Source organism: Zalophus californianus, chromosome 7 (assembly GCF_009762305.2).
Source record: "Zalophus californianus isolate mZalCal1 chromosome 7, mZalCal1.pri.v2, whole genome shotgun sequence".
Taxonomy (NCBI): domain Eukaryota; kingdom Metazoa; phylum Chordata; class Mammalia; order Carnivora; family Otariidae; genus Zalophus; species Zalophus californianus.
Window position 1 is genome coordinate 103,242,923 of NC_045601.1, and position 25,192 is coordinate 103,268,114.

Consider the following 25,192-nt stretch of genomic DNA (forward strand, 5'->3'; position numbering starts at 1 on the left):
AAACTGATTTGGGTCCGCAGGCTGTAGCTTGCCAACCCCTGTGCCAAATGATCAGAGTCACAGCTTTATGTAACACATCTATATCTCCCAGAGCATTGCAAAAACCTCCAAACTAGTACTGATCCTTTCTCACTTGTACCCTTGCCTTCTATTCTCATCCTAGCAACCAAGGTGATCTTGTCAATGCCTTCCACCTTGCCACATCTGGCTCCACATAAAAGCCAATGTTCACACTGTGATCTGCAAGGCTCTGTCTGTCCCTCACCATGATCTCTCTGAGCTTATTGACAATCAATCCTTCCTCCTTTCCGTGCACTGAGGCCACACCGGCCTTGGGCCATTCCTTGAACAAGTCAGGCAGGTTCCTGCTTCCCTGTCTTTGCACTCAAGGTTTCCTCTGCCTAGAATACTCTTCTGAAGATAACACATCCAGCTTCTTCACTTCTTTCTGGATATCTTTCAAAAGTCATCTTTATGGTAAGGTCTTTCTTAGCCACCCTATCTAAAATCTTCTACCCCAAACACCTGTAACCCCTCTTTTCTGCTTAAGTTTTTCCTAATTCACCAATGTATAATATATTATATATCATACTTATTTATCTTATTTACTGTTTGTCTTCTTCCCCCAAATATAAGCCCCATGAGAGCAGGGATTTCCTCTGCCTTGATCACCGCTGTATCCTTAATGCCTATAATAGTGCTTAGTACATAGTACATACTCAGTAAATATATATTGAATGAAAGAATGAATGAATAAAGAAGCTCTCTTTCCTTATAGATACTATTGTGCTAAACCAAGAAGCCATCATGAGTAATTTTTTCTTTCCCTTTTGAATGTTTTTAAGAAAACATGTCAAATTTCTAGCTGAAAAATTTGTATATATTGTGTTCATCTGCGCTCAAATTAAGAATGCTTAATTGTCTCATTTTAGCCACTTCTTTTCTTCTGAACTGTCTCTCTCCACTGACAGGATGAAACTAGAGGGAAGGAAATTAAGTTGCAAAACTCAAAAAGCAGTTGTATGTTTTTTTCTCAATGCATAGAAATTGGTTATTGGTTATTGAGAAGTTTTGCTTCAATTCTGTGGGTATTTGTGAATGTGCTGACCAAACTCTTCTCATGGGTCATGAAAATGTCAGAAAAACTCTTCTTAGAAAGCTCCAAGAAAAACAATTCATTTTTGTAATTTTAAACTGTAAGCTCTATGTGAATATGTATTTCTTTTGTACTTTGGAACAAAAGAAAATATCGAGTTTTTTAAGATTCAAAAGTGTGCGTGGGTTACTTATGAGCATATGAAATTGGCTCAAGTTAAGACATATTTGACAATTACCCCATCAAAAGAGATAAAGAAAGATTAGAATTTGGATTTATTTATATGTGATTAAAAGGAAATCAAAGTAGTTCGCATTTTTTAAATTGGCTCCTTTGTTTGAAATGGAAGGGAAAACAATTAATACTCAGGTTCAAATGGTCAGGAATGTCTCCTATTTCTTTGCCAGTCAATATTCTCATAATTTTCTGAGTTCTAAAATCATTTCCTTCATTTCCATTTTCCCATGTATTTGCTTCCCTGAGCTCCTGTAGTTTCACCTCTAAATGGTGTGCAGTGCCTTGAACACAATAGGTAAATAACAAATGCCTATTTCCCTAGCATCTTGAATTCTTATGCAAGTATTTCTTAAATATATGCCTTCTCTCAATGAGACTGTAAACCCCTCAAGATAAAAAGGTATCTGAACCTACTTTCTTCTCTAATCACTCAATACCCAGAACATACTAGTTACTAAATGATGTGGAGAACTAAGGTGAAAGAAATATAGAGGAAAAATTAAACTTCCTTATAACTTGAAGCCCATTGACAAGTACCTGAGACAGGCAGAGTGACCTTCCTCAAGGAGCTTAGCTCTCTCCATGTTAATAGTTTGCTAGAGGCAAGAGGCAACCTTAGGTTGACATTAGCCCAACCTTTGGGATCCTGTAAAAATATCCCTGGGTGGCGCAGTCGTTAAGCCACTGCCTTCCACTCAGGTCATGATCCCAGGTTCCTGGGATCCAGACCTGCATCGGGCTCCCTGCTCTGCGGAAACCTGCTTCTCCCTATACCACTCCCCCTGCTTGTATTCCCTCTCTTGTTGTCTCTCTCTCTCTGTCAAATAAATAAAATAAAATCTTTAAAAAAAAAAATCCTTTTGGAAACTTCCTTTATCTCCACCCCCTAAGATATATTTTGGCAGTCATCGTCCAAGCATATATACATCTGATATACATCTGAAAGGTCTCATGACTCGGGTTTTACCAGACAGTAGTAAATGACCTTTTCGTAACAACAGACAGTAGTAAATGACCTTTTCGTAACAACAGCCAGCCCCTCAAGGTCCTGAAAACCTTACTTCCAAATTCCTTAGAGACTTATGCTTCATGGGTCGTCTTCTTCTGTTTTTTTTTTTTTTAACATATAATGTATTATTTGTTTCAGAGGTACAGGTCTGTGATTCAACAGTCTTGTACAATTCACAGCACTCACCATAGCACATACCCTCCCCAATGAGACTATGGACTCTGAGAAACAAACTGAGGGTTCTAGAGGGGAGGAGGGGTGGGGGGCTGGGTTAGCCTGGTGATGGGTATTAAAGAGGGCACATATTGAATGGAGCACTGGGTGTTATACACAAACAATGAATCATGGAACACATCAAAAACTAATGATGTAATGTATGGTGATTAACATAACACAATAAAAATAAATAAATAAATAAATAAGAGACTTATGCTATCCCTAACCCCCTCCCAACTTGAAACTATATAATGGGCCACTCCTCACGACCCCATTGCAGCTCTTTCTGACCACGGGTCCTGTTCCCATGCTTTAATAAAACCACCCGTTTTGTACCGAAGATGACTCAAGAGTTCTTTCTTAACGGTTCACTCCCAAACCCCAACATTTCACATCACTAAATACTTGTTAAACTTGACTTGTTAAAAAGAAACATTAAGGGATGCCTAGATGGCTCAGTCGGTTAAGCATCTGCCTTCAACTCAGGTCATGATCTTGGGATCCTGGGAATGAGTCCTGTCTCAGGCTCCCTGCTCAGCAGGGAGTCTGCTTCTCCCTTTCCCTCTGCCTCTCCTCCCACTTGTGCTCTCTCTCTCTCAAATAAATAAATAAAATCTTTTAAAAAGTAAAACTTTGATGTACAGCAGATATTTAGGAATTAAAGGGTAATAATTTTACAGCATTTAAAATTAAGCATTTCAGTAAAACCTACTGTCATGAGGAGAGCCAGAAGATGTTAATTCATCAAGAATCAGACCTGTGGTTGTGTTGTTATTGGTGTTGTTGTTGTTGTTGTTAAAATCTCTAATCCCCCAGGGTTTTCACAATAATTAAGTCAGAAATATGAGCTGAGCTAAGAAATAACATAAGAAAATAACACTTACTCTAACTGTACTGACCTACTCGTATTATTTGTAAGGCATCAGTGAGTTATCTCACTGAGTTTACATGAGTTTAGAAATTTAGTTCTAAAAAAAGACAGGAAGGAAGGAAGAAAGGAAGGAAAGGAACAAGGGAAGGAATGGGAAGTACCTCTGCTGGAAAGGAGGAAAATAAAAGCACAATTTCAAAGATTAAACATGAAGATTCCTTTCATAGAGTCTAAAAGGTAGGAAACAATATAATGTTAATCATAAGCAGAGTGATCTGTGAAATACTGAGACTTTATTCTTGTCTAAGAACCTAGCTCTCTGCTCTTTACAGGGTAAGTATCCTCCACACATTTCTTCCCTCCCTGTGCTTAATTCTACACATCTGCAATACACACCATCTCTCTCTCTCCCACCTGACTTCTCTCATGGGAAAACTAAATTTGTTTAAATCATGTGGGAGCATTATAAATACTCTTTGGTGATTAGAATAAATTGGTTCAAATCACAGTTACTTTCCTACGTACTGACTGATGAGGAAATTTAGAGATGCTATAATTTATAAACAAAATGAAGGAGGTTAACCTGGCAAGATATGAGAGGTAGGAACAACTTTTGCATTTAAGAAATTGAAAGGGAAGAGAAGGGCCCATTTTCCAAATCATTCAATGAGGCCAGTATTACCCTGATTCCAAAACCAGATAAAGACATCACAAGGAACGAAAACTACAGACTAGTATCTCCTATGAATATAAACACAAAAATTCTCAACAAAATATTAGCAAGTCAGACCCAATAACATATAAAAAGGATTGTAGGGCCGCCTGGGTGGCTCAGTCGGTTAAGCGTCTGACTCTTGATTTCAGCTCAGGGTCATGATTTCAGGGTCTTGAGATTGAGCCCCGTGTCAGGCTCCATGATGAGTATGGAGTTTGCGTGAGATTCTTTCTCTCCTCTGCCTCTGCCCCCAGCCCCCGACCACTCGCATGTGTACTCTTTTCTTCAAAAAAAAGGATTATAAACCATGACCAAATGGAATTTATCCCATAAATGCAAGGGTGGTTTAACATCTAAAAACCAATTAATGTAAAACACAATATCAATAGAATAAAGGTCAAAAACTACATGATCATCTCAATACACACAGAAAAGGCAATCAACAAACTCCCAACACCCTTTTACCATAAAAATATTCAACAAACTAAGAATAGAAAGAACTTCCTTAAGGTAAAAAAAAAAGGGGGGAGGCATTTATGAAAAACCCAAAGGTAACAGCATATTTAACTGTGAACACTTTGTCCCTAAGATCAGGAACAAGACAGGGATGTCTGCCCTCACCACTTCTATTCAACATTGTGCTAAAAACAGCCAGGACAATTTGGCAAGAGAATGAAATAAAAGGCATTCATATTGAAAAGATGAAGTAAAACTATCTCTATTTGGAGATAACATGATCTCATCATAGAGAATTCTAAAGAATCCACCAGAAAATGGTTGGGACTAATGAGTTCAGCAAGATTGCAGGACACAAGATTAATATATAAAAATCAATTATATTTCTATACACTAGCAATAAACAATCCAAAAACGGAATTAAGAAAATAATACCATTTATAAAAACATTAAAAAGAATAAAATCATTAGGAATAAATTTACCAAAAGAAGTATAAAATTGTACTCTGAAAACTACACAACACTGTTGAAAACAAGCTTTAAAAGACCTAGGTAAATAGAAAGACATTCCATGTTCATAGATCGGAAGAATGTCTATAATGCTGCAATAATGAAGACACAGAGGGACTCGCACAAAGATAAACATATTAATCAGTGGAATAGAATTGAAACTCCAGAAATAATTCTTATGTTTATGGTGGGTTGATTTTTAACAGAAGTGCCTGATAATTCAGTGGGGCAAGAACGGTCTTTTCAATCAATGATACCAGGACACTTGGATATCCACATGAAAAAGAGAGAAATTGGGCTTCTTCCTTACACCATAAGTAAAATTTAACTCAAATAGATCATAGACCTAAATGAAAGAGCTAAAACTGTAAATCCCTTAGGAGAAAACATAGGCATAACTTCCGATGGTCCTGAAGCAAAGCCTTTTCAGAAATGATACCAAAAGCAACAAAAAGAAAAGATAAATTGAACTTTCCCCAAATTAAAAGATACCATGAAGAAAGTGAAAAGACAACTGACAGAGCAGGAGAAAATATTTGCAAATCATATATCTAATCTGACTTATATCCTGAACATGCAAAGAAATATTATAACTTAGGGGCACCTGGGTGACTCAGTCAGTTAAGCATCTGTCTTCAGCTCAGGTCATGATTCCAGGGTCCTGGGATCAAGCCCCACGTCAAGATCCCAGCTCAGTGGAGAGTCTGCTTCTCCCTCTCCCTTTGCCACTCCCACTGCTTGTGCTCTCTTTCTCTCTCTCAAATAAATAAATAAAATCTTGGGGGGAAAGATTATAACTTAATAATAAACTTAATTTTATAACTTAATAATAAAAAGACAACCCAGTTAAAACTTGAGCAAAAGATTTGGATATTTATCCCAAGAAGATAAACAAATGGCCAAAAAGCTTGAAAGATGCTCAACCTCATTAATCCTTAGAGAAATGCAAATCAAAGCTACAATGAGCACATCATATGTATTAGGATGGCTAAATTAAAGAGTTGGACAATAACAAATAACAAAATAACAAATGTTGCTGAGGTTGTAAAGGATCAGAACTATTCATACATTGCTGGTGGAAATGTAAAATGGTGCATCTGCTTTGGAAAACAGTCTGATAATTCCTGAAAATGCTAAATGTAGAGTTATCATATGACCCAGCAATTCTACTCATAGGTACACAACCAAGAGAAATGAAAACAAATGTCCACACAAAAACTTGTACACAAATGTTCATAGCAGCATTACTCATAATAGCCAAAAAGTAGAAACAACCCAAATGTTCATCAGCTGATGCATAGATAAATAAATGTGGCATAGCCATACAGTGTGATAATATTTGGCCATAAAAAGGAATGAAGTACTGATACATACTACAATATGAATGAAACTTGAAAACGTTATGCTAAATGAAAGAAGCCAGTTGCAAAAGACTACTTATCATATGATTTCATTTACATGAAATAGACAAACCTATAGAGACAGAAAGTGGATTAGTGGTCGCCTAGGACTGGGGGCCTAGGGGATGGAGATGGGGAATGAGTGACTACTAATGGGTATGGGGTTTGTTCTGGGGTGATGAAACTTCTAAAATTGATTGTGGTGTTGGTTGCTCAACTCTTTAATACACTAAGAAATCATTAAATTGCATACATTAAATGGGTGAATTATATGTCATGTATCTCGATAAGGTTGTTCAAAACAAAAGGAAGGGATCACCTTCCATTTCTTTTTTTTTCTATTTAATTTGCAAACCCCATTAAGAAAACATGCAAAGTTATTTCAGCAAATGTTTGATCTCCGAACTCATTTTCTATACCCGATAAGATGCATTTGAAGTCAGAAATCTTTAGTAGCTGTACGCTATTTTGCCTGTGTTACATTTAAGGAGCATGATAAATTATTACTGGTTCCACAGCCATTTCATAAATACCATCCCATTTGGTGGCAGTCAGGAAAACTAATTTATTAAATTTGTCAAAAATATTTCCTAAGCATCTATAATGATCATAGTATAGTGAGAGCTCGGTGCTTAGAAGCCAAGAGACATCTGATATGGCTTCAGAAGTTGGCAAAATATGTAAATTCATAAGAACAATAGAGTAGCAATAAAAAGTATTTTGGAGGAAAAAATAAAACAACCAATTTCTCCTATGTACATTACATAGGAGAAATTCTTGCAAGAATCCCAGGATTTGTGTCATATATAGTATCATATAACCCGGCTATAAAGGCGAGAGGTGTTCCTAGACCTGTATCTGATGTTTTGCTTTAGTATTTAATCTCTTGTCTCTTGTAGGAGCAAATACTCTTCCACTTATGGATACTTCTATTCTTCTCCCTGAAGAAAAAAATATCTAAGAGTAAATCCTTCCGTTTATTCATGCAAACCCTTTACTGGATTTTTCTCCAGAGAGAAGAGTGACCTCTTTGATTGGAGAAATAGGGAGAATCTGACATCCAATGACCCCAAGACCAGTAGGGACCTAATCTAAAAAAACAAGCTTGTTACTCTTTTCTTTCCTTCTTCTCGTCTTTCCTTCCCTCCTTTCCTCTTTATTTCCCTGCAGTGGGCTACCCTTCTTCCTCCTGAAAGGGATGCATGTCTTCCTGAAGTAACTTTGCTTTTAATTGGAAGGACGTCTACGTTGTATTGAAAGGTAGAAGCCTCTCATTCAGTTTTACATAAACAAGCTGATGAATTCCATTGCTACTTTTCTCTGGTCTTTGTATTTCCCCTTTTTAAAGGAACCCTTGAAAAGAAATGTGAGTGGTAACATGTGCACATTAAACTGACCCTGAATCTCCAGGACTGCTGTTGAGAAGTTCTTTTACTAATCCCATGCTTTCATTCTTATTCAATGAGGAAAATTCCTTAGACAACAGTTTTGCCTAATTACTGCATAGAGGAAATAATTGAAAAGCACAGGGTCAGGTCAAATTATTGGAATGGCACTCTTTACACAGATATTTAAAACTTAATATTAGCCAAAAAGATTTGGTAAATGACCTAAAATTTTAGATACACGGATATGATGGTTTAAAATGCAATTTAGAAATATAAAATGCTATTTTGGAAGGTGAAATAATAACAAATAAAAAAGAAAACTGTAGCTTTGATATGAGTATTTATGGTATGCCTACTCTATAACTAGTACCAGACTATTAAATTAAAGATATATTCTTTCACTGATCATTTCATAGGTAATGTGTGGAAATCAGTCATCTCAATCAATCAGTCCTCCTCCTTGCTGGGCTCTGTGCAGTGGAGAATATATACCCAAGGACCTAAATGAAAATCATATTTTCATCCTTATATGTGGAGGGACAGTATTTCCCAAAGTTCCTGGTAAAGCTGGAATGGAGATCTTATATGGTACCAGAGGCTAATGTGGGGAGCTCTACCTAACAAATCCTAAATCTAGATTTTTCCCTCTCTTGCCTATAAGGAGAGTTAGGTCTTTAAGGCATCCCCCTTAAGATTTCTTTAGCAGCCAATTTCATGGAAGACTGTGATTTTCCTCACAAATCCGGTTGCTGTCAGAAGAGAGTGTGCTGGAGACCAACAATGAGAGATGGATAACATGCCTCCCCCTTAGAACAAAAGGGCCAAGTGTGCTTCTGCATGGAATGAGAAAGCTGAGGGCAAGCCCTGACCCTCCTTACTCATCATTAATATAAGTAGTACAGGATTGAGAAATGGGGTTCAGCTTATTTCTTGTTTTGGCGGAATAGCAGCCAAGCTCCAACCACAAGGTCAGCTATTCCCAGTACTTGGAAGAGTGTTTAAAGAGGAAGACAAAGAAATGAAAGTATACTCGGCAGCACTATCCAGATGACGGTAGATGAAAGCCACCTATTCACGGAAACTGAGAAATAGAGACTGAGAAAGCTGAGGGCAAGACCTGACCCTCCCTTACTCACTCATTAATACAAGTAGACTCTCTAGTACTATCCAAATGAGAATGGATGGAAACCAACTCTTGGAAACATGAGAAGTGTCCCCTCCACGACATACTAGAACACCAGAAATCGTGGAAGCTCAGCAGTACCCGTTCACTCCTCAGTTTTATAATAACTATTTACTAAGTGCCAAGCATTGCCTTAGGAAATGGTTATATAAGAATCAAAGCAGGACACACTCACTGCTCTCAAGATCACAGTCTACTCACACTAGGGTAAGAGGCTAAAGATTTGGATTCTGGTCCTGACCAACAAAAGAACTCTATAAATGCTATATGTCATGGATTCTTCTGAGACTCCATTTCTTAACTATTAAATGAGGGTGGAAAAGTAATATGCGGGCGCCTGGGTGGCTCAGTTGGTTAAGCGACTGCCTTCGGCTCAGGTCATGATCCTGGAGTTCCAGGATCAAGTCCCGCATCAGGCTCCCTGCTCAGGAGGGAGTCTGCTTCTTCCTCTGACCCTCCCTCCTCTCATGTGCTCTCTCTCTCTCATTCTCTCTCTCAAATAAATAAATAAAATCTTTTTAAAAGAAGAAAGAAAAGTAATATGCATGCCTCCTGAAGAGGGCATGAGATTCATACATAGTGATATTCCTCAGGATCCCCTTTGTGTACATCTGCTCATCAGTGACTCCTTCCTTTGTACCCAGCCTATTTTGGCAATACACATCTATTTTAGGAAAGGATATGACAAACTCATTCAGCACAAAGAAAGAAGAACCACTATGTTTACAAGGTGAATCTTCCCAGAAGTATTTCTATTTTCATGGAAGACTAAATCCTCAAGTTAAATACTGAAATAATTTTCACTTGTAGATTTTCATATAGTTTAACTTTCTTCTCCTAGTATAAATCTGAAGTGTCAGGCAACTCCACTGACAAATCAGGCCAGCCATGTTGCATGGAGAGCCAGTATGGAAATCTATGTCTTTTTTGTTTTTGTTTTGTTTTCACATGTATTAGTTTATTCACAGACTTTGTAAATCTATCCAAGAAGCATTCCTAGGATACGCTGCCTCATAAGACAAAAATAGATGTTACCTTTGAGTGCCTCTATAGTTGATGAAAACAGGCTTTGTGCAATACTGACTTGACCACACTTGTCACAAAAATCACCTCTACCATCAACTTACTAGAATGTCATCACCCCCTACAGTATAGAAGATAAAATGAGTGTCACAATTAACAACATGTAAATTCAACCCCTCTGATGTGTTCCCTAATTATAATTAAGAGATAATCACAGGAGTTATCATCTGCCACTCCCTGTAATGCCTCAACCTGCCTTTGAGCTTAGCAAGTTTAGCTACAAAAATTTTTACATAAAACTCAAAAAATATTCTTTTAGCACTCACAGCAACCATGACACTGCTAGGTACCGACAGACAAACAAACAAAAATGAAGACATGCTCATTGATTTCAAGGCACTTTTACTGCTATGTAGTACTTCAGATTGAGTCCTAGGCAGATGTCATCAGAGAAACAAAGTAATGAGAGGATTGGCCTGGAAAAGACTGAAGGTACCATGCTATTGTCTTCAATATTTGAAGTATGGGTATGTGGCAGAATAACTGGCACATATTTCTTTTTTTGGTGGGGAGATACCAAATTACTTTATTTGAAGAATGGTACAAATGAAAGAAATTAAGTAGATGTTTTGGTACAACTTATAGAAAAGGTAAAGGTAACCCCAACATGCATGCACGGCCTTAGTGACCAGGGAAGTCACCCTTGTGGCTATGGGAAGACAGCCTAAGGCTTAGCTCTCACTATCACAGTTTCCCAAGGTGTGCTTGTCAAAGAGATACTCTGCCATGCCAGATTCGGGAGCCCCCATCTTGTGCAGGTTGGTTACATGGTCACCCAATTCTTTGATGGCACATATTTCAAAGGATACAATTAGGAGCAGATTTTGGAAATTTCAGGGTGACTGGTTTCAACTCTAAATATGGAATAACTTTCCAAATTTCAGAAAGTATCTGGGCAGGTATTCACTTGTTGGGCTTGTAGAAAGAGAACACACATCAGGGGGGAAAGCTGAGTGGGCTCTCATGTAGCATATGGTAGGAGGTCTGTCATTAATATCTACTGATAAGTTGATCATTTTCTTTGAGACGTGTGCTCTTTTATTGAAGATTCCCATACCAGTGTTAATAGAATCTACCTCTTGAGAAATCTCAGAAGGCGTCAAAGAGATAAATTTTACAACCTGCTGACATTCTGTCATCAGCTCTTTACTTAATATTTTTGGGCCCTGAATTATTGTCAGTTATTTATAAGTGAAAGTATTCTGGAAAAAATAATGTGGACTTGGGGTTTCTTTATTTTTATAATTGCTAAAAGAGCCCTTGAGTTTTCCTACATCTCCATGTGCTAAAAACCTTCAGATTGTCTCCCTGAACTTTCTAATGGTCACAGGACCAAAAATCATCCTTCCCTAGAGTCCAGTTAGTTGTTTTATAGTCATAGCAATCTGGGAAGCTTTCATTTGTTTCTTATTGTTTCTTGATGAATCTTTGCCTAATGGAAATAGGCAGGACAAAGTCCATAGGGATTATGATGATGGAAAGGAGTAAGATTTATCACAAGAGATCAATAAGAGTTTCCTACAATTTTCAATCACTGAAGTTGTATTTAGTGGCCTGGCATGTTGTCATGATTCATTGTCATTTCTATTTATAACTTCAAGAATGAAACAGAGCCATGTGCTGTAGTATATGAACACATAGCCTAAGCTCCAAATGAACATTCACCCATACATGAAAAGTGATGGCTAATATTTACCAAGTGTTTAGTATGTGCCAAGGACTATGGTAAACATTTTATTTGAGTTATTTAATTTAATATTTTAGCAACACTGCCAGGCAAGTGCTTGCATTTTTTGTTCTTCATGTGAGGAAACCAACATGGAGAGTATCCATGAAGGGATCCACTTAGGGAGTAATACAACTGAAGTTTGAACCTGGGCATGAACACAAGAACCTGTACTCAGGAGCCCCTCTGCCAGGCTACTACCCACACCACCCACTGTCCTCTAACCTCTATTGTGAATTAACACCTTAACAAGAAAATGTTATGATAAGAATCAGAAAAGATATAACTCTTGTTTATAAATGTATGCTATGATAAAGTCGAGCTAAACTGTGAACCACTAAAAGTGGAAAAGGGACTAGCAAATATGGTGAGAAGCAAACTTTCTCAACTGAAAAGGAAGTCTGTATTCATCAGGGATACTCAAATAACACCAGTCCTGTCACTTCGAGGACCTTCTGGAAGTGGTCTCCTTGCCCTCCGGACTAATGGAACTCAGCCATCCCAGCAGCTCTGCCATGTTCTCCTGGAGGTGATTGTGGTTTCCTCTGTGAGTCACAAACACAGTGACTGGAAAGCTCCCTTTGAGCTTCCCTCCTGCTAAAGGAGAGCAACTCTATTAGCTTATTCTGAATAAGAACACTCATGTAAGGAATGTCACAATTAGTTGAATCCAGTTAACTAAAAGCCTTTATTAATCAGGATTTTTCCACAATTAACTTCTAAGGACCAAAAAAAAAAAAAAAAGGCAAATTTCAAAATAAGAATCAGAGAAGAAAACTTGTAAACATTTCTCTAGGCCTGGTACACATTCATCCAAACTCCCACACTTCTACAACTATATAATACTATTCAATAATAGCTAACATTTGCGGGAGCACTCACTGTGCGCCAGATATTTGTACTAAGGGATCCATGTGTCTGTTTTTCCTTTAACATGGCAATCCTTTGAAGCAAATACGGTTATTCTCCCTATTTTACAGATTGCCAAATCAGCCACGGAGTTCATTTGCTCAAGGTCATACACTTAATTGATGGTAGTGAGGAAGCGTAAGCCCACAGAATGCAAAACTTAATCAATATGCCATATTGCTTCCTGATTTTCTGTGCATAATATAATGATGACTCAGAAAAATATTATTCAATAAATAATAATAGCTCATTCACTGAGTGCTTCCTGTATGCCAGGCACTGCTGTAGGCACATTGTAACTATTATCTCATTTAATATTCACATTAACCCCTTAAAATAGGTACCATTTTTATCCCCATTTTTTAGGAAAGTGAGGCACATAGAGGTCAAAATAATTCATTTTCTCCACATCACACATCACACGGTTATAGAGCAAGAACAAGAACCAAAATGTGTTACTCCAGAGTACAGCCTTTTAATTGCTACACTTTTTTCTTTTTCTTCTCCCCTTCTTCCTTTCTTCTTTTCTTCCTTCCAGACAGGACACAGAAGAGGAATATAAGTCTAATGCATTTTAGAAAGATCTCCAATAAAGTTAATCAACCAATAAAAGTTGATTCAAAAAGGAAGTTCTGGTTGATTAATTTAATGATTATTCAAATGATCTAATTCCTGAGCTTTCTGGTTAATTGAGTTTCCACTGGCTTTAGGCCATTCTGTTCAGAGAGAAATTCCAGGCCATGGGATGTTTTTATTTCATCTTCATTGGTAAAAAAGGCAGCAAAACACTCAAGGATGCTCCCAGAAAACTTACCCTCTGAAGCATTATCAAGCATTCATGCTACAACTTTGAAAATTTCTTTTGAACAATATTTATTAGGAAACTAAAACTATGCAAAATTTAACTTTGCTAAGTAAGATTACTTCGATTTCAAACGTGTTTCCCAGTGATTGAATCAGACATTTTAAAAGCATTCTCCAGATATCGGTGTTACAGAAATCCTAATTTATCATTGCTTTTACTATTTATAGGATAGAAGATCCCCAAAGCTTGTAATTAATGAACTGCTAAATTCAGGCATGTGGACGTGATGTAGTTTTCAAGTGCGACAAATGGGAATTATCAAACTTCAGAAGGATGAAATTCCACCATATTTTCCTAATGGGAGACACTCAGGAAATGTCCTTCAAATGAATTAATTCTTCTAATTTTTGTTCTTTAAATGTCTTTACCTCAATAAACACTGTATCTTAATTTTCATTCATTCCTACAAATTTTTGTTCATTATTTTCTTCTTTTATATGATCCTTTATTCTGGGTCTTGATTTTTTTAAGCATATGCTCATGCTTAGTTTATAAACTGCAAATCCACTTCTTGTGTCAATTTTAAGATTTTCAGCCTGATCACCCATTCTTCCATTAATTGTTCTTTTTTGCTTCAAAAAATGACTTCTTCGTCCACATGGCTCCTCCTCACTTTCCCTATGTTAATATCTATGTTATTTTCCTCTCAGAACATCTTCCCACTTCTCATATGGCCAACTGGCACCTCTTCTTTTTTTCCACAGATTAAGCAACCAAAATATTTCTTCCACCTGAAGGCCATCCCTTTGTTTGGAAATTCAAGTCTGCGGGGCTTAAGTCTGACTCAGTGTTCCTGCTCTAACTCTTATAACAACAAAAGTTTTAATTTCTTTTGTTTTCCAAAAATATTTATAATGAAATGCCACTGCCCTCCAGCCAAAGACCACCAGGAATACTACTATAGTTGAACAAATTTGGGTTAATTGACTCATTACATTGAGGAAGAACACATACCATTGGGGACCATGGAGCAATACAGGACTAAGGTATTAGAATGGACTTAAATGATTTTTGCAAGTGTTAGGTGGTTTGGAAGAGGGTTCAAAGCAGCATGGCTGGTTACTGTCAAGAAGAGAGGCTAATTCAATGATCAGTTATCTTAATAATTTTTATACCTAGAAGGCCAGAACACCAGACTTAAGACTAGGAGATCAAGACTAAACTGTGATTGGTAAAGAAACGGCAATCACTCCTACCGTTCTTGGTATCAGAGGATGTTTGGTTCATTTTATGTTTTGTTGTGTTTCACATATATTCAGCCATAACTAAGGAATGGTCTTCTTTTGTCTCAATCCATCCCAGTCACAGACTGGTCTTCCATGATGCAGTTCTGCCAGACTCTCTGGGATCAAGAAGATCGCCCTAAGCCCAGCTGTGGGTGCCAGACCAGCTCCTGGTAACATCCGAGGCCAACTTGACAGCACCAAACTGTCAAGGCTGTTTTTCTGAAAACAATGTTTATTCATTTCAGAGAACCTGAAAGACATGAAAAGCATTGAGAAAAAAACAAATAGCTTGCTCATAGTTTTCTTGTTTTTTTTTTTTTTTTTCCCCTGAATGGGAATACCAGAGAAAAGGAGAGAACAGGAAAGCAGGCCACCATATGTGTGCTGGCCCTGCAGGGATGTTTCATCTTTTGGCAGCACTGAGGCTCCGCAGCAAGGAAAGCTGAAAAGAGAGTACCGGGGATCCCCCCCAAAAGTCAACTCAGCTGTGGCGGTAAAGATAGAGGTAAACAGGCTGCATTAAGAAAGTGGCATTCCAAGTCAAATGGTTTGGAATGTTCTGGATGCAAACATCCTGCAGTTGCCAGCACTGAACTTTTCCATTCAATATAGCACCTACTGTGTGCCAAGCACATATGTTAACTTACCTAAAACTCATAACAATCCTATAAGGTAGGCCCCATTGTCATCTCATTGCATAGATGAGGAAACTGAAAAGTGGAATATTTAAAAAAAATAATAATCTGCTCAAGGTCACAGAGCTAGGAAGAAAGAAACCTGGGATTTAAACTCAAGCAACCTGGGGGCACCTGGGTGGCTCAGTTGGTTAAACATCTGACTCTTGATTTTGGCTCAGGTCATGATCTCAGGGTCCTGGATTTGAGCCCCATGTCAGGCTCTGTGCTTAGCCGCTCAGTGGAGAGTCTGCTTCGGGATTCTCTCTGTCCCTCTGCCCCTCCACCCACCCCACCCCCGCACTCACTCTCACTCTCTCTCTTTCTCAAATAAATATATAAATCTTTAAAAAAAATAAACAAATAAACTCAAGCAATCTGGCTCTGGGGATGTGCTATTAACCACAATATCAAATCATGTTACTTACCTAGTTTTGCCCACTTTGAGTATTAAAGCCTTAGCTGCAATAGTCACCAGGTTTTAGAACAACCTACATGTGTATATGAGGAAACACACATACATACTAGATTTTTTAATTTAATTTCATACAGAACTACAAAATAAATTAGCAAAAATGATGGAATGCAACTCTGGAGTGAAACTATCTGCCCTTTTTGATACATTAAGATATGTATAAAATACACAACGTCACTGAAAACCATCCAATGAGAATCTGATACTAAATTCCATTTTTTTCTTCTTAGGGACTTAATGAAATACTCTAACCTCCTGCTAAGTGCTGAGAGATGAGTGTCTGTTCAGATTCATTCTGAATTCCTCTTTTCATTGCAAGATGCTGCCTCTTTACCCTGCGGTTGAGCCTCCTTCATTCTGTACTGGGATGGGAAAGTTTCAAGAGAAGTCCCTTCCTGCTTAAGGGTGATATGAAGCTAGACCCTCCCCTCATTGCACAATACCATCCACAGTTTCAGGTAAAACCATCCAATATGCCTCTGGCAACAGTGGCTTAGAAATTCCTGTTGAATAACTACCTACCCTATGTCTTTGAGGCTCTAGGTATCAAAAGGCAAAAGCCTTGACCATTTTTATGAATAGAGCTTGATAATCACCTATTTATTCTAGATGAGAGTTGATTAAAAGTAGTCAGTCTACAAATACACACTGCTCACCACCTCTAGGTGAGACACCATGGGGATTAGAAAATGTCTTAAAAAATCTATCTCTTGGGTAGAAGGGGTACCCTGTAGATTCATTTCTATCCTGCCAAATAACAATTAGAACAAGCTTTTTAATTTCATATTCCATTCCTCACATTTGTAATGCTGAACCAGCCAAATTAATTAATTATATGCTAATTTTACAATTGAACATCATTGATATCTATCACCAGCTCCACCATAGAATCACTGGGTAACACTCAGGAAATGCCCTTCTCAGTAAAATGAGGCAAATTATGTCACAGACTCTTAATGCTGAATATAGAGCTGTTAGTAACAATCATTGCAACACCTAAAAATACCTTTAAGACTAAACACAGATCATGACCAATTCAATTTCACAAACATTTATTGAGCACCAATAAGTGTCAAATAATTGAAATACAAAAATGGAAATGACAGCGCCTACCCTAGACAGTGAGGACCTTACAGACTTACATAAAAAACATCACACCAATGGATAATTTTAGTTGGGTGTAGTAGTAAGCGCTACAATATGTGTTGGAACATAGGCTTCTAAGCAGCTGAGTTAGGGATGAAGAGGGCAAGCAGGAGGTATTAGAGATGAGCTCATCTTTGAGTGGTATCTTTAAAATAGAAGCAGGAACAGCCAACTAAACAGAAGGAACAATGGATAAGGCTCCCGTATAACGCTGAACAAGTGAACGGTAACTCAAAATGTTGATTCAATATCCAGATTTTGTTGCTGTTGTTAGCTGCTTTACTGGTTCAGTTGACTGAATTTTATTTTTTTTTATTCGTTCTTTATTCATTTGATTGGTATGGGTAAGTCACATAGCCTAAGAGCCCAATAGAAAATCAAAATATTCTTCCACCTGAGCTTAAGGGTGATTTCCACAAACACAATTAATGAAAGCATAGCTAACCAAAGCGGAAATAAATGCTCAGAGAAAGTAAAAAGATTTCTCCAGAGCAGGTCGTAAGAAGGAATATTATTTTTACCTTTATTTCTTATGTCATTGAAACAGGAGATGTCAAGATTTCATGACCTGCTGAAGTCTTGACATATTCAAGTATAAAGGGAGGTTCACTAGTAGATCTTCTCAAGGCAAATGAAAAGAATTCTAATTCAGCTGATCAGAAAGAATTAGAAGCCCACATATGGTGCTTAGTAGAGCAATATATCAAGAGAAGCCCAGTAGGGAGTACTAATTGAATCAGTAACAATTAGGTCTGATTTGATTTAATCCTTGTTAAACGTTTTTTGGTTTTTTTTTTTTGAATTCTGGGTTTGGGAGAGAAGGACTTTAGAGAAATGTTAAGTGTGGGAAGGAATCTGTTCTGAGAGATCTTACTTTAGAAGTCCTCTTTAGTTGTTGTAAAGTGATTGCTTCAGGCTCAAATGGAATTATAACCAGTTCCGAATATTATTCAGCTCATTTAGGACTGAAATCAGTTTTGTTTGATAACAAAAATACATGCTTTTAAATTTTAACCGTTTAAGATTTTCCCACTGGCTGACCTGCAATGCTATGACCAAAAGAAGAATCCATATAATCTTCATTTTTCCATATTTATCCATTGTAAATAACAGAACTTCTTAAATTATTGTTAAATTGAATATGTTAGCCAGATGTCACATAAGTTTTGCTTGTTATTGAACAGTGCTTCCATTTGCTTTCATTTGGAAAGAGGTCTCCCAACAACATCCCTGAAGATTTTTAGAATATTCAGTACACACACATACACACACAAATCTTTTAATTTTGATTCCTTTCCCACATTGAATTTTTCTCCCAGTTCCAACTCTGTCCAAAGCATTTTTACTCGTGAGAGTTCCCTTTCTATTCCTTCGTGAAACTTTGCCAAGAGAAAGATTAGCTATCCAATAATGTCCCAGTTGAGCCATTTATTATGGCATTCTAATGTAGTTTGCAAATATATATTAATATAATGGAAGGAAATCATGATCAAAGTTTGGCAGTCATCTTCTGGAGTATTAAATGCATATTTCCAACAATGGCTTAACCTGCTATATCAAACAAGATAATCTCTGCTCAGAGAAAAAATATCAATTATAAATATGAAAGCCACAACTACCTCCTCTTAATTTACAGATAAATTTATGCCTTAATTCATTCCTTCACTCTAGACCGCATCACTCTAGACCGCATCATCCCCTGCCTATAGGAAACTTGTAGCGCTTTCCCTGATCCCTCAGAAAGAAGTAGGTGTCTTTTCATAGTCCGTACCATTCATCTCTACTTAGAAAGAATGCAGTTATTCTTTATATGTCAGTTAAGTGCTGATATATATGTGTCTCACCAGTCAGCAATTTGAACAGAGTTGTTTATAAGACAAACTGAGGCCTTAGGTAAGGATTAAGGATTTTGGTAGAAATGGGACAGAAGCAAAGAACTGTCAGGAGCAAGGAGAAAATATAATGGAATCAGTTCAGTGGGGCAAGTCACACTCATACGTGCTCTATAAGCATCATCTAAGATGGTGGGTCACTTCCTTTTGGGTGAATACCAATGTCTTGATTTCAGGTGTCTTGTCTGAATTGGAATAAGACCCTCAGTAATGGTGGAAAAGAGTGCATATACCCTTCTAAAAAGGTATGGTAGAGAGTTAGGGCTTTTTTCAAGTGAGCAGATATTAGAAACATGGTATCAGCCTCAGAATGGAAACCAAAGTAAAAAGCAAGAAACCAAGAGAGAAAATACTGCAGAGGCTAGAAAGCAGGTTCTCCATGGTTGTTGAGAGCCAACTGAACAGCAGCAAGAGAAATCCCAGATTCTAATATCTCCTTACAGGAGCTCTGTTTCATGAAATAATTAGGTAGTTACCAATCTGGATGGATGAATGGATGGATGGATGGATGGATGGATGAATGGATAAGTTTAATATGTACATACAAAACTGAAAGAAATACACAAAATTGTTAACAGCAATTATCAGTGTTGTAGGACTATGAAATAATTTTTCACCATTATTTTTTCCATCTTTCCCAAATTTTTGATGGAAATATGTCCTGTTTTTATAGCCAGAAAAAGGTGATTCAAATATGTGTGTGTGTGTGTGTATGCACATGCATACTATCTTTTTTTCTTTTGACTACACCAGTAATTCTCAACTGGGGGCAATTTATCCCCCAGTCAGCATTTGGCAATGTCTGGAGACATATTTGGTAGTCACAACTGTGGAGTGTGCTACTGGCATCTAGTTAGTAGAAGACAGGAACGCTTGTGAACACCCTTGGGACTGCTTCTAAAATTCATCTGTATTAGAAGCTATAATCTCTCAGAATTATCCAAGTGAAAACGGCCTTCTGCTCTGACAGATGTTGGAAAATATTGTGTTTCTTGTTTACCTTTATGTTTTTTATGTTGACTAGTATGGGTCCTTGTGTATAACAAATCAAAATACATATTGTGTTGAATTGAATTAAAAGTGTATAACTTCTGGAGATATAAAAATGCATAATAAATTTTAGAAAAAGTAATTAAAAGATACATTTTTTCAACCCAACTAGAATCAAGAATTGATTGAATTCAATTAGAGATTAGTGGACATCTTCTGGGCATCTAGCACTTTGCCAGATGTTCTGCAGAGTATAAAAGTAACATAAAATGTATTCCCTGACCTTGAAGAATTTGCAGTCTAACCAAAGAAATAGAACATATCCTAAGAAAACCATTTTGTTCCAGAGCAAAAGAGCACATGGTTGTGTGCCAAAATGAGTAACTAATTAGTGCAGTAAGACCTTAAGGAACAGAAAAAAAATCAGTATGTCTGGAATTGTCAGAGATGGCTTCCCGGCAAATTAGAGAATTGAGCTGATGCTTAACACACGGATGGACAGAATTTCCATGTGACCAGCAATGAGAAGAAGGTATTATAAGGCAGAGAAAATAGCGAGAATAAAACTAAGAAGATAAGACTGATCATGGGCAGGTTCATGGGGAGAGGAAAGACCACTGTGGGGGCAGCAGGTAATAGATCTGAACTGCTAGGAATTAGCTAGATTATGGTGAGAATCAAATGAGTGAATATCAGTAGGAATGGACTATAAAATATCTAAACCTATGAATGGGATAAAATATGCCCTTTCCAAAGTTTGGAAATTATGTGTTCAGTCTTCATCACACTTAGAGTGGTTATTTAACCTAATACAGTTTAGCATCATCTTCCCACACAGACCTTTGTACTATATAAAGCAACAATCTGGCCTACATAGTGTACCTACTATTCCATAAAAGTGACCATTAGCAAAGGAAAGCCAAATTTAGCTGCAGCCCCATGTAGCCTTTTCCCTCCTTATGACTACAAAGATAGCAAGAGTCCTCATTTCAGAAGAGAAGTGCTCTAATTAAAGAATTATTTTAATTACTTCAGCTAATATCCTAATATGCTTTTGTCAAGGGAATGAAAGAACAAGTATTCTATTTGGTCAAGGAGTCTTGCAGAAGAGAAAAATGAAGAATTAATGTTAAGAATCATTAGACTCAAAAAAAAATCATTAGACTTAATACACATATATGTTGAGCTAGTAATTAAATGCAAGAAGTAATAGATCATTGCCTCCAAAAAACCCACACACACACACACAAAAAAAAACTTACCTTATACTTAAATGCAATTTGCCTAACCTTTTCTACTTGCTAGGATAAACTTACCTTTTCTGACTGGGGACTCAGAAGAGAGAACTTTGGAGACTCAATAGGCTTTATATTTAGGATAAGAAGAATTCCAATGCAGCAACAATGAATAATTAATAAAAATTCCCAAGATAGGTGAACTCATGTATCTTTGAAGTCAAAGATTAGCATTATATATATTTAAACATCATTTAAAAAGATTTCAGTAATGTTAACTCACCTACAAAACTTTGTTGGTTAGGAATAGGTTCAGCTGCATGTAATAACCTTACTTACAGTGGCTTAGACAAATGGAGATTTGGCTCTCTTTAAGGAGACCTAGAGAGGATGGTAGACCGTGGCTCTTATTGGTGGCTCCATGATGCCATTTAGGACAAAGTTCCTTCTGGTTTTCGAATAAGCATCCTTAGGCCACTATCAGTTACATTACCCAGAAATATGTCACATGAACCACCTCTAGTTGAAAGGTAGTTTGAGAAATAGTTTTTAATTGTGCCCATTGCAGTCCCAAATAAAAGTAACAAAGAAGGCGGAAAATTATGTAGGTCAATTAGCACCTCTATCAACATCACAAAATCAGTGATTATAATAAGACCCCAGCCATTATAATATGTTTGTTAAAGCATTACTGAGTGAATTGCTCCAATATCTAGGTGCCACACAAAGTCCATTTTCCAAGTTTTCTTGAACTAGGTCATTTTGTGCCTTTAAGCTACATTTTTTTCTAATGGGTTTCTTGGAGAAGAGCCCAAACAGCTTGTATCCATTCATAGAAAAGGTTTGTGTGTAGTATTGCTTTGCCTACAAGGGCAAGAGTGATCTCTGAAGATTTTCACTCAGTTAGAAAGTTACCAATTGATACATTGTGGATGGTAATTGACAGAGCTAATTCAGGGAAGTGAAAAGAGGGAAATTGAAGATATGGAATAATACCTTTACTTTCCCAACTGCTTTCTGCTTTTGCTGATAAGGAAGCAAGTGGTAGTATCTTAAAAGCTGTTAAGTTCCTGGGGCAGGGGGAACAGTTCAGTATCTAACTGTATCTGGTACATAGCAGGTGCTCAAGTAATATTTGTTGAATGAAGCTTTCGCTTATTTACCCTTATTAAAGAGTGCACAGAAGTTGATTAAAAAGAACCATTCCCCATCCACTTTAATGAAGCAAATGTTAGTCAGCATCCATACTGTGTGAATAAAAGCTCTGTGAGGAGCCCAAAGGAAATGCTTGCTGTGATCTCTCACCCTGAAGGTTTTGCCCGGTCTTTTATGTGACCTGGCGGATTTTTTTCAACTCACATCCAGTGTTAATTAATCCTATCTATAGGAATTGGTTTCTAAGCCACTTGGCCACCAAGTGGATTATTAACATTGTAAAATCAATGTAAAGTGATTTTTAAGTGTTTAAAATCATCTTATGATTTTCTAAAACAGCATGTAAGTCAGCTTAAAATGGAGAATCGGGACTATCAGTCAATGCATCAGTTGATCAAGCACTCAACTGGTGTTGAGGGGCATTTGAAAATGCATGAATAACAGCCCCTACCATTCACAACTTATGACCCGCTTAGGGAGACAACATGTGTGCAGGGGGAGAAAAAAAATCACATAATGTCAATTTTATTTATGACTTGTTGAATTAATAAGACAGACAACATGGATTTCGTTTTACCCAGAATACCAATTAATTTGGATTTTGCTAAAGTGGACACGGGGACTAAATATATCCCATTGTGTAACTCAAATTTTGAGGCCCTGGTAGGAGGATCATAGCATTTTGCAGATTGGAGTCTAAAGCACTGCTTAGCATAGATAATAGATAATAAAACGATTATTCTCTTTCTTTTTTTAAAAAACTAGGTCATGGAACTAAAGGAGTATTTGAGCTTCTGTCTGGATGGAGGAGAACAAGAGAGAATTTGCCCTTCAAAGACAGGGTAGCAGATGCCTATTCTGATGTGATGGTCACCTATACCATGACCAGCTCCTTGTACTTCATTACGTTTGGCATGGGTGCCAGCCCATTCACAAACATAGAGGCTGTGAAGGTCTTCTGTCAGAACATGTGTGTCTCCATTCTGTTGAACTACTTCTACATTTTCTCATTCTTTGGCTCCTGTCTGGTCTTCGCCGGCCAACTCGAGCAAAACCGCTACCACAGCATCTTTTGCTGTAAGATCCCCTCTGCAGAATACCTGGACCGCAAACCTGTGTGGTTCCAGACAGTGATGAGTGATGGGCATCAACAGACATCCCATCACGAGACGAACCCCTACCAGCACCATTTTATTCAGCACTTCCTCCGTGAACATTACAATGAGTGGATTACCAATATCTACGTGAAGCCATTTGTTGTCATCCTCTATCTCATCTATGCCTCCTTCTCCTTCATGGGGTGCTTGCAGATCAGTGACAGAGCCAACATCATCAATCTACTAGCCAGTGACTCCCCAAGCATTTCCTATGCCATGGTTCAGCAGAAATATTTCAGCAACTACAGCCCAGTGATAGGATTCTACATCTACGAGCCCCTGGAGTACTGGAACAGCAGCGTCCAGGAGGATCTACGGAGACTCTGCAGTGGGTTCACTGCAGTGTCCTGGGTGGAGCAGTATTACCAGTTCCTGAAAGTTAGCAACATCAGTGCCAATAACAAGAGTGACTTTATCAGTGTCCTACAAAGTTCATTTTTAAAAAAGCCAGAATTCCAGCATTTTCGAAACGATATCATCTTCTCCAAGGCAGGGGATGAAAACAACATCATTGCTTCTCGCTTGTATCTGGTGGCCAGGACTAGCAGAGACAAGCAGAAGGAAGTCATAGAAGTGTTGGAAAAATTGAGGCCCCTGTCCCTATCAAAGAGCATCCGATTTATCGTGTTCAACCCCTCCTTTGTGTTCATGGATCATTATGGCTTGTCTGTCACGGTGCCTGTTCTGATTGCAGGCTTTGGTGTTCTCCTGGTGTTAATCCTGACTTTTTTCCTAGTGATCCACCCTCTGGGAAACTTCTGGCTAATTCTTAGTGTCACCTCAATTGAGCTGGGCGTTCTGGGCTTAATGACATTATGGAACGTCGACATGGATTGCATTTCTATCTTGTGCCTTATCTACACTTTAAATTTTGCCATTGACCACTGTGCACCACTGCTTTACACATTTGTATTAGCAACTGAGCACACCCGAACACAATGTATAAAAAGCTCCCTACAAGAGCATGGGACAGCCATTTTGCAAAATGTTACTTCTTTTCTTATTGGGTTGGTCCCCCTCCTATTTGTGCCTTCGAACCTGACCTTCACACTGTTCAAATGCTTGCTGCTCACTGGGGGTTGCACACTTCTGCACTGTTTTGTTATCTTACCTGTGTTCCTAACCTTCTTCCCCCCTTCCAAAAAGCACCACAAGAAAAAGAAACGTGCCAAACGAAAGGAGAGAGAGGAAATTGAATGCATAGAAATTCAAGAGAACCCTGATCATGTCACCACAGTCTGAAGGGTGTAGACAAATGGATTATTTTTCTTTTCCAGTATTGCACAATGATGCAGGGAGAGTAAAGCTCAGACCTCAGCCGCTTGGGCTGGCCAGGGGTAACAAGGAAAGTCAGATCAAGAGTGAATTGTTCATGACACATCAAGGTGTCCGCTTCTTGGGGGGAAGAGAGCATCAAAGAAGAGGGAAATGTTCGTTGCAACCTTGTTCTCCAGCAAAGATAAGTTTGTTGATGTGATCTTAGAGCTCTTCCAAGGAATGGACAAATCAATGGAGTGTTGAAAACCAAAAGATCTAACCACTTTCAAAAATAAAATGCTTAAGAAAAAGGGAGAGGAG

At 37.8% G+C, this 25,192-nt stretch overlaps 1 protein-coding gene across 1 annotated transcript in view; it reads left to right on the forward strand.

Moving 5' to 3' along the window:
* Nucleotides 1-24,856, forward strand: part of PTCHD4 (patched domain containing 4) — a 184,471-nt gene extending 159,615 nt beyond the window's left edge. Inside the window, exon 3 of the mRNA XM_027603550.1 lies at nucleotides 23,223-24,856. Coding sequence (XP_027459351.1) covers nucleotides 23,223-24,856 — 1,634 coding nt within the window. The remainder of the gene's footprint in view (nucleotides 1-23,222) is intronic.
* The last annotated feature ends 336 nt before the right edge of the window (nucleotides 24,857-25,192 follow it).